Consider the following 19246-nt stretch of genomic DNA (forward strand, 5'->3'; position numbering starts at 1 on the left):
TACGCCGTCGGCATTAAAGGAATTTTTACTTTCCTTTATTTTTACAATTTACAAAAAATAAACTTTAATATTTTATATTAATTTACTTAAACGTTCAAATCAATTTGATCAAAAGAAAAATAATTTATAATTAAATATTAATATGCATTATTTAATAAATAAATTTAATTTTTTGTTTCAGGTGAGTCTCAAAATTCAATTAATAATTTTGAATTAAGATGTCAAAATAATATAATGGGTGAGTTTAAAAATTTGAAGTAAATTGATTTTTTATAAGGAATAAATTAAATTAAATAATAGAATAAATTTTCTATTTACTCATCGAGATAAGAGTAATTCCTATAATTATATTATAATTTAATTAACAGTTAATTTTTTTTAATTCAAATAACATGTGACTTGCTATATAAGTTTTGTTAATTGCATATGAGTTAACGGTAGTAACGTAGGTATATATAGAAAAGAAAATAAAAAATTTTTTTTTTATTAAACACAAAAAAAAGTACTGACTTGAAGATTCGACGAAGCTCAATGCAGGTCATTACTGTAGGTGCAATTGCATAACTCGGCCCAATTGACATTGTTGAGCGTCGATTAGATCAAGACAGACTATATTTCCTTACTTTGTTTATCTCACGGTTCTTTAGTCGTTTCGATGGTTACTGTAGCAAAAAAACCCAAGAACTAACCGAACCGCAGCAGAAAAACCAGGCTCAATAGATGAATACCGTTAAAATTATCTCTCTTTTCTACTTTAAAATTTTTTTTATCTTCGTTACATTTCTTCACTTTGTATTCGACTCATAATTGTTCTGTAAAAAATAGATTGGTGGAAAAAAAAAATTTAATACCCACTTTATTGATGATCGATTATTTTAGAAAAAGAAAAAAAACTTTATTTTGCTTTGTATAAATTTTTTTTATTTTTATTTTATTACAATCGGTAGTAAAAAAAAAAATTAAACTGACATTTCGAAATTTTTTTTTTCTTCAATTGCAATGAATTGTAAGACATAAAAAATTTTAAGTATACATATGACCTGAATATACTTTTAAATAGTTTAAACAAAATATTTAAGTGGCCAGTACAACAATATTGTCATAAAAAAATATATTTCATGACTTGGTTGAAGAAAATTAAGATCGCAGACGAGAATGTTTTTAAAACCCGTGATTTTCTTAGAATATTTAAAACTAGAAATTATTATTACTATTATTATTGTACACTTTATGTTCTTACTTTCACATAAAGAACGTAAGATTGTTACAAAAAATACTAGAGTAAATTATTTTTAAAAAAAAGTAACATTAAAATAATAATAAGAAATATGATTTAGAAAAACTTTCCATAGTCATTCACATGAAGATTTGAATTATTTCAATTCCGGTTGTAAATATAAAGAGAAATTATAACAATTGATTGAATTAAGTCATTTTAAATTTAATTGCGCGTATAAAATTCATAAAAAAATTTTTTTTTATCTTTCATAAATTTGAAATAGATCGCGAGGAAATCGATGTTGAAAATTATTGAAATAATAAATATTTGAATGAAATTAGAAGCTTGCAATATGCAATTTCAAGAATAGATCGACTGGATTGTAAAATAAATTTTGACCCACATATCTTTATTTTCTTAGCATTTAATGATTGGTGAGCGAGCGATTCCTATAACTGTTGGCTATATTTATTTAGAATTGACTGTAACCATCATTACCCATGCAAAAAAAAGTTCCTAAAATTTTCCAAAAAAATTCATACGTGATCTCCCAAATTTGAGACGATTTTGGACTTTGAGTGGATCATTTTCAGAACTTCAAAAAAGTCAAGACTAGAAAAATTTCAATTTTCAAACCTCGTTTTTGAAAAGTTTTTTTGAAAAGTTAATAAAACGTTAATAATTTTCAACTCAAAGTTGTGAATTGTTTCAAATTTGAAAGTTGGCGGTAATAGACCTTTTTTAAATATTTTTGGAACGAATTTTTAGAACGGGGAGAATTATCTAATAAATTTTACTCGTTAATTTTGAGTAAAACTGAGCCGGAATAAATAATTACTTTTCTGTTTCTAGATAGTGATCAATTATGAAATAAAAAAACTCAATTTCGAGTAATTTTTAAATAAAAAAAAATTGAAAATTAAAATATAAAGAATTACTTTTTATTGTTTCCATATTTTTGTCGTTTTTGCCGCAGGTTTACTTTGCATTTTAGGGAAAATTTTATCAAAAAATTATCTCAGTGAACTCATTTAATATATAAGTGTATAAAAATATATTATTAATATAAATGGTAAATATAAAATATACGAGTGTATATTTATTTATATTTTATTGCCTAGTAATTCAAATAAAATGTATATATGTATAGACATTTATATACATTGAAGCTGCTGAGAGAATTTATCGTGAGAAGACTATTATCATCTGATGAAAGTTAATCATTCGTCATATATATTTTCTAATGGTTATCTATAATTTTTAAAATAATTATATATAATCATTATTGTTAATATTAAATTACATAGGCATGAAAAAAATTTTTAATACATGTAATTTTATGAAAATGTTAAATTAAATTTATTGAATTTATTCTCATGTTAAAAAAAAACATTAATACTTTAGCATTAGAGCGATTGTATGCAAATGCACAGGAGATAAAATATGTCATTTGAGGCAGGTCAGTCAGAATATTGTGCGTGACTAAAGCTTAAATTTACACCCTCGAAACTTGCATGTCCTTTTATATATCTTTTGTTTGGAGTATATGCACCGCATGTTTGTCTAAGTGCATATGTGTGTTGAACAATTTCGGACTGTTTGTGTGATTGTTAATAGTCAAACTTTAGGTAGATAACAATGAAATTAGTCACACATTTGTCTTTCTACATAGCATTATAATTTAAACTCTATCGTGTTTGACTTTATCCATTAACCGACATAAAAGTTTTGTGATAAATCGACATGAGTTTCGCAATGTGAGGGTTTAGATATAGAATTTCAGAAAGTAATTGGTATGGGGTTACGTGTTCTGATATCTAAGTCGTTTTACTTTTTTAACTTTTCAAATTTCAAAAATTTATACGATCCCTAATTTTATCTTAATTTTACCTCATTTTTAAAAACCTCAAAAAAATTTTTTTAAAATGAAATCAGAAAATATTATTAAAGTTTAATTATTTTTTTCATACTGTGAAAAATTTCCACCAAATTTTACTATGGGTGCATTGTAACCCCGGACTATAAGAAAACTGGTACAAAAATTACAAGTGTCCCATAGTAAACGTATGCGCAGATGACACGATTGGGGCCTATGCGCATTCGTTTCCCATCGGACACTTATAAATTTTGTACCAGTTTTCTTATAGTCCGGGGTTACAATGCACCCACAGTAAAATTTAATGGTAATTTTTCACAGTGCACTTTTGAATTTCAAAAAATTTCAAAAAAAAATTTTTAATTCTCAACTTGAAGTTCGAAATTATCCCAAATTTTATAGTTGATCATAATAAAAATTTTTTTACATGGCTCAGTAAAAAAAAATAAAAAAAAAAAAATAAATGAAATGAATGAGATTTTGAAAAATAAATAAAATAAAAAGTCAAAGATTTAAGAATAAATATGAGCTACTAATCGTATATCTATATCTCAATATGAACGATGCAATTAAAGCGTAAAGATTTTATTACAGCACGAAACTGATCCGTTGATCTCTTCTATCATTTGATCCGTCGACTATTAATCTCATGCTCTCGTCCCATCTAATCATCTCTACTAATCGTTCCGCCTTGGAAGAAAATTATCCTCTGTTAAGCATCAGTACACGCTCTCAACATCCACCTCTTTCTCTCTTAAACTTACGTATCCGTCTTTTTCTCGTCATTTAATATAAAATACCTACCTACCTGTATGTTATAACCACCCGGAAGTCATATCACGTACATACGTACATTTTGTGCGTAGAATATAACTACGTTTCATAGTAGCTTCTGACATCCAGGGCGTAGACCGCAATTTCACTCTAAAAGGGGTCGTCACGATCATCGAATCTAGGAATAAACACTGAGATTTCATGTTTTATGCCGTTCGTCTTGTCGTTATGCACCAATGAACCACCTATTACATCTCCCAGTACTTAAACTCCAATAAAAAAAAATATAATAACATTAAAAAAAATAATAAATAAATAAATCAAATTATTTTTCTGCTCTCTAAATTTTTTTTCTTTTTCTCAAAGACCTGCCTCGTTTGTCCACTTATTTTTCTACTTATTATTGGCTATCATTTCAAATCAATAGAAAAAAAAGTCAAGTATTCACTTGCATTAAAAAATATATTATTTATATTTATCAATAATATTAAATTAAAATATTTAATCTACTAATTTATCATACATAAATCATATATAGATATATATATTTAGAAATAACCTTGATCAATTACTTGATCAATAGAATCATTGAGTGATATTTTAAATATATCCGCAGAAAAATAATTTTTTGTAAAAAAAAAAAAAGTTTTTGAATAAATCTTTAATTTTAATTTAATTACAATCTTAAATAAATTTTTTTAAGTGGAATATTAATTATAAAATGTGAATAAATAATTAAAAAAGTTTTTTTTTATGAAAAAAGTTAAAAGTATCAATTATTCATAATAATTAAAATTATGTCAGAAAAAAAAAAACGAAATGAGCATGAACGTAAAAAGAAAAAGATTTTTCAGAAAGTTGAAATAAATATATGTATATATATATATATATATATATATATATGAAAGAAAATGGTTAAGTTGCCAAGGCAACATGTGACGCCGGCGCCAGCATGGAGGGTCGATACGACGCCTTCTATGTAACAACGACGCCCTGACAAAATCGCAATCTCAATTTCTCTTGATATGAATCACTTACGCACATTTTTTTTTTCTTGACTCATCCCCAAAAATTCCAGATATCGAGCTTCATTCTTAACTTATCTATGACCTCATCGACTTGAAAGATCTAAACGCAGTTTCTGGGCTTTATTGCCTACAGATCCTAGGACCCACGTGAATCATCGCATGATCTTTGGCAGTTAGTCAACTTTTCATAGATATATATACATATAAATGTATGATAGTATAACCTTGCGGATGAATTTAATCTTAATTTGATAAAAATAAAAAAAATATAAAACTAAATGAAATAATTGCAAGAAATTAAAAGTATTTATAGAAAATTTACCTCTAGGTTTCTAAAAAAAAAAAAAAAAAAAAAAAAACCTTTTATTTACCAGATGAAAAAAATTCAATAATGATGGTAATAATAATATAAATTTTCTTTATGTAAAAGAAATGTAATTTACATATTTATCTTTAACAATCTGGTCTCGATAACTTCCGTATATTTTTTTGTCGCGAAGAAATCTGTGATAGCGACCCAACCCATCTAATGCAATAAGAATTGACCTATTACTTTGTTACGGGTCACAAGAGTATCCACAGGTGCAGCACAGGAAATGTATCCTAAAAGATTTGAATAATTTATATTTTCATGAAAATTTTTTATTTAATTTTAATCTTCAATTTCATTCTATTAACAAACCTTTCTATAAAATTATCAATTTAAAATCAATTAGCTCGGAAAAAAAACAAAATGTGACGTAAAATTAAAGAGTTAAGTGCCGCGTAGTAAATAAATCAATTAAAATTCTAATGTAATAAAATTAGTATACCGTCCGGTATTTAACATCAGTATCCTTGACAGTGTCCATGCCCATAGTCAGTGGGACAAAATAAAACCGTTTTTAAAGTAGCTGACTGAGAAGAGAATTAAAGTAACGGGTTAATACACACATTCAATGAGAGCTTAAACTCACACTTAATTCGTCAACTGAAACTATTTTTTCAGTGACTCATATCTTTGACAAAGATCACATACATCTTTGTACCTTTCTCGCTTTCATTTTCATTATACCCATCACGGTTATAAATAATTTATTAATAAAAATATATGTATGAATTTTTTAAAATATCATCTGTCAGTCAGAAAAAGAGACGTTAAATTTCTCAAAGAAAATTTTGAAAAATTTCAAACTCATATGCATATGGAAATTTTAAAACCAATTGTGTTTTTGAATCCTATTCAACTACTTATGATCTTATGATTAAATTTTCTAAAAGTTATACTGAATGCACAAATATAATGACTTGATTTATATGAAATCTACATAAATATATATAAACAGTACTAGCTCTGTTTTTTTAGAGCGACTGTATTGCCCCGGATGGCCATGTTGTCGAGTCACCATATTGCCCCACAGTATTCTATTTGTTCAACTACTTGATATGATACGACAAATATACACATATACATACATTATTAAACTGAAGTGTAAAGTAAAAGTTTCAGGTATTGAAAAATTTTTTTTTGGGTTTAGGTCGAAATTAGAAAATTCGTAATGGTGGGAGGTCGTAACTTACAGAGGTGTTGTACTGTGTATTTTGAAAATAACAATGCCTTCTACACCATAAGTTTTTGAAATATGTCTTATTAAATATTTATTGATATATATTTTTTTAAAAAATTAAATGTCTTTATACGAGGGTTTTTTTTTTCATGTAAGGCAACGGTGTTTATCTCTATATTAGGTATGATATGAGGCTTCCAGGTGACGTGTGGCTTCCAATCTATATATACATATATATATTGACATTATAACGTTAAATACATATACTAGTCATATATGTTTTACTTAATTTCTTTATAGAAAACAAAAAAAATTTATTATCGATCACGATTTATTTTTCTTTGCCATCATCATGACATTTATAAATTTAAATATTTTCTTATAATTAAATATTGACTATAATATTTAATGTTTTAATAAATGATGTTTAGCTAAATTGAAATTTTGATTAGAAATTTAAAAGGTAATTAAAATTTAATTCTGTGAATTACTGAGTGATGGTCAACTGAGAGTGTAGATGAGTTGATTATAAAGAAGTAAATTAAATATGGTCGTACAGTCGTGACATCAGGATGGATTGAAGTGTACAATTGTATATTATGTTAGTTTGCAAACGGAAGTCATGCTGTTTCAAGACTCATCTAAAGTCTTCAGTACTCCAAACACGCACGCGGAAGGTCTTTGGTATAAGAAAATAAAAAAAAAAAAAAAAACAATCGAGTTCATCATTTAAATCTTCTCAATGATGTCTATATTAGTTTTTATTAGTTTATTTATTTTATTTCTTATAATGAGTAATTCAATAAAATATACTTGGGCTCCGCTTCTCATAGATAATGTAACTGAAAATAGTTTAGATTATTTTATCATTTAAAAAGTTAATTAGCTTATTAAATAGGTTATCAAAATTTCCATAACGTATAATAAAGAATGACTGGCTATCCGAGCCTGTCATTGAGATGTTTAAATAATTTACAAAAAATTATGATACTCATGAGAAAAAAATTTACTAATCTCTTGGGTTTTCACAATTTTAAGGAAAATTTTTCAGAAATTTGTAGTGAAAAAATATAAGTACATTTTCAATTAATATTTGTAACGATAATTTAAATAATGTTAGTAATTTTATAACGGATTCATTGTTTACTTGATGATAATCAAAATTCAGATATTAATATGATAAATGAATATTGGATATTACACTACGTTCCTTGAAGACTCTTTATTCTTGCACAAATACACGTAACATTCACACAGACTAATCGAACAGAATAACATCGAGGGTCTGCTGTATTTTAAATCAATTTTTTTTTAATCTAAATTATTTGTATAATTTTTATTTAGTTACTCCAAATTTAAAAATAAATTTATTTACTTATTTTCTTAACAAGGACTCAACAGCCAAAGCCAATAACAGGATCCCTTAATACAAATACATAGTTTTTGGATCAGTAACAACACTTATGAGCTTAAACTCTAATACAGATGTATTGCAAAAACAAAAGCATATTAATGTAAAAATTGAAAAATTTTCTACTCCAATTTTTGAACTAATGAGAAATGAATAAATATGATAAATAATAATTTATTGAATTAAAAAAAAATAAAAAATAATCGCTCGAACAGGGACTTGAACCCTGGACCCTCAGATTAAAAGTCTGATGCTCTACCGACTGAGCTATCCAAGCCTGACATACCCGGGCTGCTATGTTTAAGTTGAACCAAATTTACTCTAAACGTAGTGGTCACTTTCCGTCTACTTATTAATTAAAAAAAAAAATTGTAATAACAATATTTTGACTTTTTTTCTTTTCATTACTTAAAAATTTTTGTACTCCAAAATTATGATGCTCCAACAATTCAAAATTTTAAGCAATTAATGAATACATAAATTAATTAATTAAATTCTTTAAAGAATTTATTTGTTGATTATTTTAACATTAAAATAATTGAATTACTTCCCAATAAAAGCATATTACCGTAATATTATGCAAAAACGAAAATAACGAAAATAAATAAAAGTATTGAAATGGCGCCAAGTGAAATTGTCTAGCATACATGAAATATTTCCTCAATAAATAACTATTACACAGAATCCTCGACCTAATGCGCGTAAAACGGTGTCTGTAAGGCCAAAGCAACCTTTAAATGTGTTGTTATATTCCCAAAGGAATTTTATCTTATTTAGTCTTACGCAAGGATGCATAACCATCCAGCAACAAAATTTACGCAACGGCATTACATCAAAAAAGTTTTTTTTATAAAATCACCCCTTTTGATACACAACTAAACAACAATGAATTGCTCTTCTTAATAAATTAAAGCGTAACGAAAAATAATCTAAAGAAAATTAAAATCAGTAAAAAAATTTTCCAATTCAAGTTTCCATTCAATTACTTTACACTCATTAACTTACTCTCTTTTAAATTATTGTTATTATATTATTCATTACCTATATATATTTATATATTTATTGTTAGTCATCTATTGTACATTGTGTCCATTGAATCTGTTAGCTTGTTAAATACTCTCGGCCTTTCTCGGCTCAAACTCGGGACTCCTCGTCGCTCTCAATATGTTACAATCATTCAGTTTCAATGCGGGCGTCGTTCAGAGTGGACTCACTTTATATATTATCCTCATATATATATATATAAACACATATATATTTTGCCACGAGTTGCCGGCAATTAATGAATTAATGACACTTGTATAATATAATTTTTATATAATTATATTTCATCTAAATCCATCAATTCATTTATTTAATTAATCAATTACTCAATAATTCAAATCACTTTATGTTTATTTTTCATTGTGATAAATTCTAATTCAAATTGTACTTTAATTAATTTAAAAAAATAGTAATTGATATAAATTTTTATTAAAATACTCAAATCGTGTTACGGTTGATTATTAAAAAAATATGTATGCTTATATATTTAAATAGATTTGAAAGCCAATTGTGGATTTCGTCAACGAAACCTTATATTAAAAATAGTATTGGATTATTAGTTATCGGACGTAAACTCACGTTCGTAATTGTTAATATAATAACAAAGCTTTCAAGATAACATTAACATGAATCGATATATATTTTATAAATAATTATCATATATAAAATAAAAATCTCACGTTTTTATTCTCAATAACTCATAAAAGATAAAAAAAATATATGTGTTATCATAATTCTTTGTTTACATTAATACGAAATAACTTACAAAGCTCGTGTTTACATAATATTTAGTGAATAAACCAAGTGAATAATGTGTTGATAATAAAGCAATTATATGTATATATGATTTAAAATTGAAATAATATACTGGCAAGGTGAAAATTAATATTGTAATATACTTTATTGTTCATTATCTGAAGGTATTTCGCCTCGAATATTTAAATTTTGAGTAAATTTTCAGTGCGTGTATATTTAAGCGGGAGTGAAAATAATTCAAAAGTAGAGAAAGGGTGTAAGAGTGGGATAATAAGTGAGGAATAATAAAAAAATATTTGTAAATTCAAAGTGACGAGCTCGGGTTCAAATAATGTCTCGTCATCATCATCGCGTGTCAGTAAAAAAATCGACATCAATAAGAACAATTTTGAGAGAATGTTGACGGCACGATCAGGCCCACTTGGGGTCGGTAGATTGCCTAGAACTTTGGGGCCTGCCGAAGGTAGTGATCATCTTTTTTTGTTACCTGAAAGAGCTCTTGTAATGGATAGTACCCAACTTAAACAAGATCTAGCTGGACTAGATTTTAATCTTCATTTTAATCGTCTGCACACCGCGCCACGTGGAAATGTTTGGCTTTGTGAGTTTTTTTTTTTATTTTTTTCAATTAATCTTACAAAAAAAATATTATTGTATTTTTAAGTTAAGTAGGTTACATTTTTAATTTAATGGAGTAAATGTAACTTAACTAAATGATTAATTATTTTTGACAAAAGTCAATTACCTTCAGACACACAACGGTAAAATATATATATAGATATTTACTCTAGCTGAGTTAATGATTCTTTGTCTTTGTGATTGACCCACGCTGAACTTAATTACAATCATCCTACGAGTTTTACTCATCATAATTCCATCCTCTTGTGCATCGTATACATTTAATGCATGCATCTGTATTAAAGTCGGTCCATGTTAAATTTTTTGTGTTAAATCAACACACTTCACTGTGCTGATAATTTTAAATCGATCTATAACCACAAAAAAATATATAAAATACATTTACTGAATATCCGTAGAAAAAAAACACCACTAAAATTTAAAAAGAATTGAATTCACTTTTCTCGTATTACCCGAATTTTATGTGGAAATTTTAACAGAAATTTTGTGTTAAAGTCAACGCAAATATTGTGCAGACCGTTTTTAACACATAGATTATGTTAATTTTAACACAATATTTTTTACTATGATGACACATTGCTCGAGATTAATTTATCATTGCATATATATATATAATATATATTTATCTTTATCTATTTAAACTTTCATTCTAATCAACTTTTAAGACCTGACGTAATTCTAATCAATTTTATCATATCTACCTCCAGACATTCTTGTCTATTTATATCTCGAAAAAAAATTAATTACATTTACTATCAACAGTAATTAATTTAATTTCATATAAAAATTTATTTTATTATAATTTATTAATATTCTTCAATTTATTCATTTTTTTTTTTTTTTTTGATGTTAAGTAAAATAATTAGTGACACATTTTTTTTCTTAGAAGTTAATTATTTTTTTATGAATAAAATTTTCAATGTTTGTTTGTTCGATGAGTGAGTAAAATTACAGCACAATGCAGTGCGATGAAGAATAAAAATTATGACAGTTTCTTTCTATGGCAAAAACTTTTTTATATTCGTCTGACTAACCGGAAGACTTGCAATTTTATTCAAAGCACATGTGAGCTTGTGCCAAATTTTTTAACCTTCCATCCTCTCTATCTGAGACGTGATAAATTTTACGAATATTCATACTGATCACACATAATGTCATTCTTTTAAATAATTTACTTAGTATAATAATAGAACATAATTATTATTATTATTTATTTTTTTTTTATTTATAAGAAATAAAAGGTAATTATATACAAGTGCGGTCTTACTCATTTTAAAACAAAGTATCGCGGTCATAAAATACAAATATTTATTCTAGTTGTATCAGTTCAATTTTTTTTTATTTTTATATTAATATTTTTTTTTTCAATGTCGACTTTCTCAAAAAATTTTAATGGCGGCAAAAAATTTGACTTTGATCATTTTTTAAAAAAGTCAAAATCTTTCATATAAAAAAAATAAATATAAATTTTATTTTTTCATGAAATAGAAAATTAAAAAAAAAAAATTATTTAAAATTTTTTTATTGTAATAAAAAAAAAAAGTGAGACCGTTCTTGTGTATAATTATCAATAACAAATAATTCTTAAGTGATTAGAAAGTTCAAAAAAAAAAATTAAACTACAATAATTTAAAAAAAAACTAATGCATAATATTATTTAATGACTTCCTCTAATGTGTAAATGTTTATTCTAAAAAACTAACTGTTTAACTTTCTATTCCGGCCAAATTACAACATACATAAATAGCTGAATATATTCAAAGCGACCCTTTTTTAAAAAAAATTTTTGTGATACTTTTAGTTTGTAAAGAAAGTAAAATTATAAATAATTGATAGGGACAAAGTTAATTTATTACCGTAATGAGTCTCAAGAATACAAGTGAATCTTAAATAACAAAAGTATATCGCGATAAGATTGACCGATAGGGAAAATGTAAATTAATTTAATTAAACAGTTCACTGAACCCTTTATAATAATCCAACAAAATCTTACCTGTAAATATTTACTTGAAATTACGCAATGATTGGATTTAAAAAAAATTAACGGTAATTAATATCGAAATTAATAAATAAAAATAATCAATGACAATCGCGACTGTAAATAATTTATCAGTTTTGTTATTATTCCAATAATAAGAATTGAAAAAAAACTAAAATAAATAAATAATGACTTTTCCAGTCGTCTTAACAAATTATTTACAGTTCGTTGGTCTGAAAGAAGAAGAATGTGAGCATGAGTGAGTATTAACTCTCCTCTTAAACTCGGTCTCGCCTGTTCTTTGTGTGTCACAGAACCACGATAATTCGCACACCACAGTAACCACTCATCAAGTGCTGCCAACAAGCTTCATATAACTAAATAACATTTAAAAAAAAAAAAAAATTTTTATCTTTAAATGGCCTCTGCCTACCCGACAAATGAACTTAATTATAAACTATCTCTTTATTTGATTTTAATTAATCATACACTGTAAAAAAATTAGCGCAATGAACGCGGTGTAAATCCAGAGTAGACTATTCATTGCAGAGTAATTTTTTTTACTCTGGGGCTCTGAGTGTCGGAATGAATTCGGATTAAAATAAAATCCATAATCACTCAAAATTTACTCCCGATTTTTTCTAGAGTAAATAGTGCCAGCTGTTTACTCTACATAATTGTTATTCAATATATAATTAAAAACCACAAAAAAGTATCACTATTTTAATCGATTATTCACACAATTCAGGCAGAAAATTAACCTTGTTATAAAAAGAAAAATGCGGCTAAACAGAAGGTCAATTGATACATTATTTACATCGTAATTTATATTTTTATTTATTTTTTTACATTAATTTTTAAGTTAATTACAGTGAATATTTTATACTAGTAATAAAAACATTATTTATTTTAAATAAATTTACAACATTTATGCGGATAAGATTATCCCGGCAATCAAAGCATTTATAGTTTAATTAATGTCAGATCATTTAAAACGACATTGTAAACAAGAAGCCCACGATTAAAATTAACTAACAGATGGCAGACGTTTCTTACCTGGTTTCTCTTATTTCATTACTTTTTTTTTATGTTTTTTAATTTAATTTTTTTTCTTTATTATTCAATTTAATTTTTTTGAGTGAATTAATTTTTTTTTATTGTTTGTTTCAGGTGAGTACTCGTGTCTTTCTATGAAGCAATTAGTAACTTGTGGTAATTAAAACTATATTTATTATTTTTAAATGTTTAAAAAAAAATTATATTATTATATTTACTGGAAAATAATAATGAGTAAAAATAATTAAAATAGATTAAAAAATATTTTATTTCTAAAGCGAATTTATAATTTTTTTTACGGTCATTATTTTTTTTTATAAAGCATAATAATAATAATAATAATAATAATAATAATAATAATAATAATAATAATAAAAATGAATGATATTGTTAATAAATTGGGTACTTTCATGATGTTACTTTTTGAATAATGCAATAGTCTGTTAGAATTTAATTGATGACAAGAAGCAATTGAGGCTAAATCTGATTCAGAATAAGAGAGAGGTATTCTACATCTCCGTAGGCATGAAATTGTGCATCACAAGTGTTGTATACTAATAGTGTACATACTGTAAAAGATATAATTGTAAGATATATATATACATATATATAAAGAGATACTTTAGATCAAGTATATCAGGAAGCTAATAATTTCGCTAACTGAGCTGACGTTTCCCGTCGTCTATTTAATTATTAATTCTGTGGTTAACTACATTAATCGGTTTTAATTCTCTCACACTTTATCTCTACGTACATTTAATACATTACTGTAATAGTTTGAATAATAGCCGCGCCTTACTTGTTACAATTATATTACAGTCTTTATAACCGGCTCTCGTTCCATCTGATTGATTACCCTAATTCTAAATCACGCGGATTACGAAATAAATTTACTTTTAAATTATTCATTTTTTGAAAATAAATTTTATTTTATGTACCCAGAAAAAAATGATTTCTGGGCGCAGGGAAAACTTTTCATTATGAAATGAAAAGTTTTATTAAAACTAGAAAAAACTTATTTTTCCTCGCCCCGAGAAAATTTATAACCTTGAAGTCAGCAGACAATTATCAACTTTTGAATTTTTTTTCAACAATTTTATTTAGAAAAATAAAAAAACTAAAAATATGCACAAGTAGAAAATTAAAAAAGCTATAGGTGCAATTTTTTTATATATTTTTTTTTTCATAATTTATAGTTTTTAAAAGAATTATAAAATTATTAGACGACGGCTAATTTCCGTATGATGAAAATTTTAAATTAATAACGTAAAAAGTTTTTGGCGCCAAAAAATTTTTTTTTTGTGTAGATAAAAAAAAATGACATTTTTTTTTAAAAATGTAGCGCTAAAATAAAAAATTAACCACTGAAAGTATTGACATTTAAATATCGCATATAACGGTAAAGGTGTAGGAAGTGAACAAAGAGTGTATGTGTTATAAAAAAAGGGTAAAATAAAAACATATATAAATACAGGCGCGCTTGGAACTGTGACTGCACAATTACAAACTACGACTACAGCTACTGTAGTAGTAGTACTAGTACTATTACTATTACTATAACTATTACAACTACAACAGGAACTACTGTACTCTTATGATGGTGATGGCGATGGTGATTGCGATGACGATGAAGTAGCAAGAAACGAGGGTCGTTATCGTCTAGAGTAAGTCTTGGTCGCGTTCGCAACGGCGCCGCAGGTGCAAAGGCCAGTTGCATGCAGTCACGGCGTGACTACCGTTTGGTACCTTTACTAAATAAAACGGCACTCTCAGTCTCTCCTTACAGTTTTACGAATTAAATAATAGATAAATAGCTGTGTCTTAAGGCGTGATGCGTGATTCACGGTTTAAGCTTTCGTTTTACTCTTATATATTTACCTCATCTTATTACCTACCTAATAACTTATACTGTCTATTATTCTCTTTGACCCTTATTCATCTAAGAGCCCAAGTCCTCCTCATTATAATTACCATTAAATAACCCAAGCTCTCACCAACAACAGATATATATATATATATATATAACTATCCATGTTTGGAAATTTTGTTTACGCAAACTATAATTGATCATAAAACTATGGTAGCGTATAATTTAAAAATTAATAATTATTTAAAAATTTTTAAATTTTCTACCCCATTATTAATTTCAAAATAAATTTTATCTTTCACTTTACAAATCGATAGATAAATTTTTTAATTCATTTCATTTAAAATTAAAAAAAAAAACCGTAGTTAAATTTTAGGTCAAGTGTTTTTTCATTAAATTATACAGGTCATATATATATATATCCCTTAATTAAATTATCAAACTGTTGTGAGTATATGTAAATATATATTTATATATTTAGAGACACACACTTGAATAATAGACACATATAGCGGGTTGTCATGAAACCATTTATACAAATTACGGAAATATCAAAACTGTCATCAAGACAAAACATGTGTAGATCTATCATCGTTGTTAATTTATGACACAGTAATAATGCATGCATATACTAGTATTTCATGTTGTCATAGTTAACGTTAGAATAAATAGTTTGTCTTGTTATTTATTTATATATTTTTTTTCAAGTTGCCTAAATTACTCAATGAGATATAATTAACAATGCGCGTGTCCAGCTCGAAAAATCGATAATACGAGCCGGGTTGACGTCCTGAAGTCTTAGTCTTTTACTCAAAGTGTCTTATAGTCACTGTTACTTTGCATAGTATATATATGTAGTGTTAAAATGTATGTTTGTATGTTGATTAAATCGCAATGTCCATCGCGTGCATCACGCGAATCCTCATTTAAATTTTTACTATTTTTCGGTGAAGTACTTAAATTTTTATGCTTAAATTCTTACAATAGAAAGTAACACTTTTTTTTAACATCTGTTGAACAATTATTACGACTGTCTATTTACTGACACTTTGTTTTCTCTTAGCATTTATAATTCAATAGCTGTTTCAAGCCGTATAATTATTTACTGTAAAAAATCGGGAGTGAATTCGGAGTAATTATGGATTTTTATTCCATTTGAATTCACTTCATCATTTTTAATTCTGGGGTTTTAGAAAAAATCACTCTGCTTACGGAGTAAATAGGGAGTTAGTTTTCAGTGGAGGATTTGGATTTTAGGAGTAAATTTCACTTCGAATTAAAGTCAAAATTATAATGAACTCCCTTACGAAGTGAATTTGATTGAAAGGGGATTAAATAAATACACAGTCATCCGCTCTGTATTCACTTGGATAAAATCCGCGTTCACATAAAAATTAATTTCGAAAAAAAAAAAAATTTATTTGTGAAAGTAATTTTAGATTTAATGGTAAAAATAAAAATAAATAAATTTATCTCTATAACATAAATTTGATGCTATCGTGAATAAATTGCATCATAGTAAAAATGTCGTATCGAATAAACTCGACGATCGATCTCGTCTCTATATACTCACTCAACAATAATTTAATTCATTGAACCATTGCAAAAATACAATTTATTATTCAAGTGCTCTTTGAAAGTCAATTTTCTCTAAACTTCATAACGACACAGAAAAACCCCATTTATTTAATCTCTGTCTATTCTATTCATGAGAAAAAAAATTTTTTTAAATGGTAGTTTAAAAATTTCATTGTTTTTAAAATTGCAACTTACATACCGTGTATTTTAGCTACAATTATATAAAGCGCGAAAAATGTTCCTTGTATTATAATTGAAAAATTATTCTTGAGGAGTGCCATGGACACTTGACGTTAATCTCTTGTAAAGTTTGCATCAACTTAGTATCATCTTATTGCGGGGGCGAGACAACACCGCCCATAAACCATAATATTCTCTATCTCCCTCTCTCTCTCATTTATATTTTTTTTTTTTTTTTTATATAAACATATACATTATATATATTTTTTTTCCGTCTCTACTGAACGTAATTATTTATTCTTCCAAATCGCATTTATCCAACAAAAATAGTCCATCTATTTAAATCATCTTTCATATTTTTTACATGCATACATATATATATATATATATATATATATATATATATATATATATATATATATATATATATATATATATATATATATATATATATATATATATATATATATATATATATATATATATATATATATATATATATATATATATATATATATATATATATATATATATATATATATATATATATATATTTAATTTTCAAGATCAATATCCCCTTATATATATATTATCAAGGTCATATAAATTTATTTTTAAACCTCTAAGTAAATTACCGATCGCTCACCGTCGATAAAACAGTCAGCCGCCCATAGATAAAGTAGATAACGTAAAGTCACAAATTGTGATAAAACAGACTGTACTTCAGTTGATAAATTTTTTCCATAAAAAACTCGCTACTGATAACTCCTTGGCTCTTCTACTGATAACTTTCCTTCTTAAAAAATATATTTCGCAATTTCACCTTACCCGCGATTATTTTACCTTTCAATTTTAATTTCACTTAATACCAAACGAGTTCACTGCAGATATAATGCATCAAAGACATTACCTTACATACACCATCTAGACTTGGTAATATTATATAAATATGTACTAATACATAATAATTCCATGCCTTTTAAGTTAAACCTACTTGACATATGATTCAACCAAGCCTACACACATTACTTGACCTATATTCACATTCTCTTGCACCTGCAGCTCATACAAAGGAATGTAAATTATAAATTTATAAATATTATCAATATTACAATCATTTTTTTTTTAAATTACAAATTTGAATTTTATTTAAAAAAAAATTTTTGTTAACTCAAAAAAATATATATGTATACACCGTAAAAAATGTTTGCAGTGAATGCAGATTAAATTAGAAGTGAGTTCGAAGCGGGTAATTTTTTATTTATTTCAATCCGCTCTGGAACTTTGAGTAAAGGAGTGAAGTCGGATTAAAATAAAATCTGTCATTAATTCAAATTTACTCGCAATTTTTTTAACAGCATATGCATATATACATATATATAAGTATATATTTATTTTCACCGTTAAAATTGAAGCAATTAAATGCGAATTACGCGCGTTGAAACGGAAGACTGAGGTTTCAAATATATGTACACTATTTTCATACATTTGCAGATGCGCCACGTGCTTTTCGTTTAAAGATATATCATATATATGTAGGACTATTATTATTATTATTAATTTATCCTAACACAAGGTTTTAAACTGCTATTCTAATACTAACACTACAAAACTTAACAATTTGTACATGAAATGTTGGTACATGCAATCAGTCTCATATTTGCTGAACCAAGAAGTTTGTTAATTAACGAGGATAAACCGTTACTGACACGTTAAGATAGTTATTTGTCTTGTTTATTGCTACTTTGTTAATCAGTTAAAATTTAATTTATTAATTAGTAACAAATAATAAAAATAAAATATTTTACTTTCAAGTTCAAAAATTTTGTTATTTATTTTTTAATAAAGTCTGCAGTGGTGCTTATTTATTATGTTTGTTATTAAAAAAATTTAATACTTAGTTCGTAAACAAAACACGTTTATTTGTAACAATAAAAAATGGCAGTGCCAAAACTTGGACGATTAACGAGTCTACAAAGATTTTTATTTTTATTATTTGCGACGTGACAACGCGCAGACTTAATTTCCAACCCATTTATATTTTTTTACTCCCACGCGTGCCCTTATTATACTTGTTTCTGTTGAATTCTCGCTTTTTATTGCGAAGGGTGAATTCATTAACAGAAAAAACTAAAGAAAAATAAACGTAAAAAAATCCTTTGAAAAATTTTTTTTATAAAGAAAACTCTTTTGAATTTTTTTATTTATTTTATTCAAATAAAAATAATATATATTCTTACATATATATTTATTTATTTATTTATCAAGAAAAAAATATTTTATGACACTTAAA

The 19246-nt window shown here is 26.0% G+C and overlaps 1 protein-coding gene and 1 non-coding gene across 23 annotated transcripts in view; one reads left to right on the top strand and one right to left on the bottom strand.

Moving 5' to 3' along the window:
- Positions 1 to 19246, top strand: part of LOC103574021 (MAP7 domain-containing protein 2) — a 129154-nt gene that overhangs the window by 63660 nt on the left and 46248 nt on the right. For 5 of the 22 annotated variants that reach the window (XM_008553349.3, XM_053740790.1, XM_053740789.1 and 2 more), the window contains exons 2-3: positions 182 to 238; positions 13443 to 13484. The exons of 6 other annotated variants lie outside the window; for them this stretch is intronic. In XM_008553349.3, coding sequence (XP_008551571.1) covers positions 235 to 238; positions 13443 to 13484 — 46 coding nt within the window. In that variant the 5' untranslated portion in view covers positions 182 to 234. Of the gene's footprint in view, positions 1 to 181; positions 239 to 9050; positions 10257 to 13442; positions 13485 to 19246 lie in introns of those variants that run through there. 11 more of the 22 variants (XM_008553340.3, XM_008553352.3, XM_008553353.3 and 8 more) reach the window with 4 other exon arrangements.
- Positions 8060 to 8132, bottom strand: Trnak-uuu (transfer RNA lysine (anticodon UUU)). The gene has a single exon. It is a non-coding gene; the product is annotated as a tRNA-Lys (tRNA).

Source organism: Microplitis demolitor, chromosome 7 (assembly GCF_026212275.2).
Source record: "Microplitis demolitor isolate Queensland-Clemson2020A chromosome 7, iyMicDemo2.1a, whole genome shotgun sequence".
Lineage (NCBI taxonomy): Eukaryota > Metazoa > Arthropoda > Insecta > Hymenoptera > Braconidae > Microplitis > Microplitis demolitor.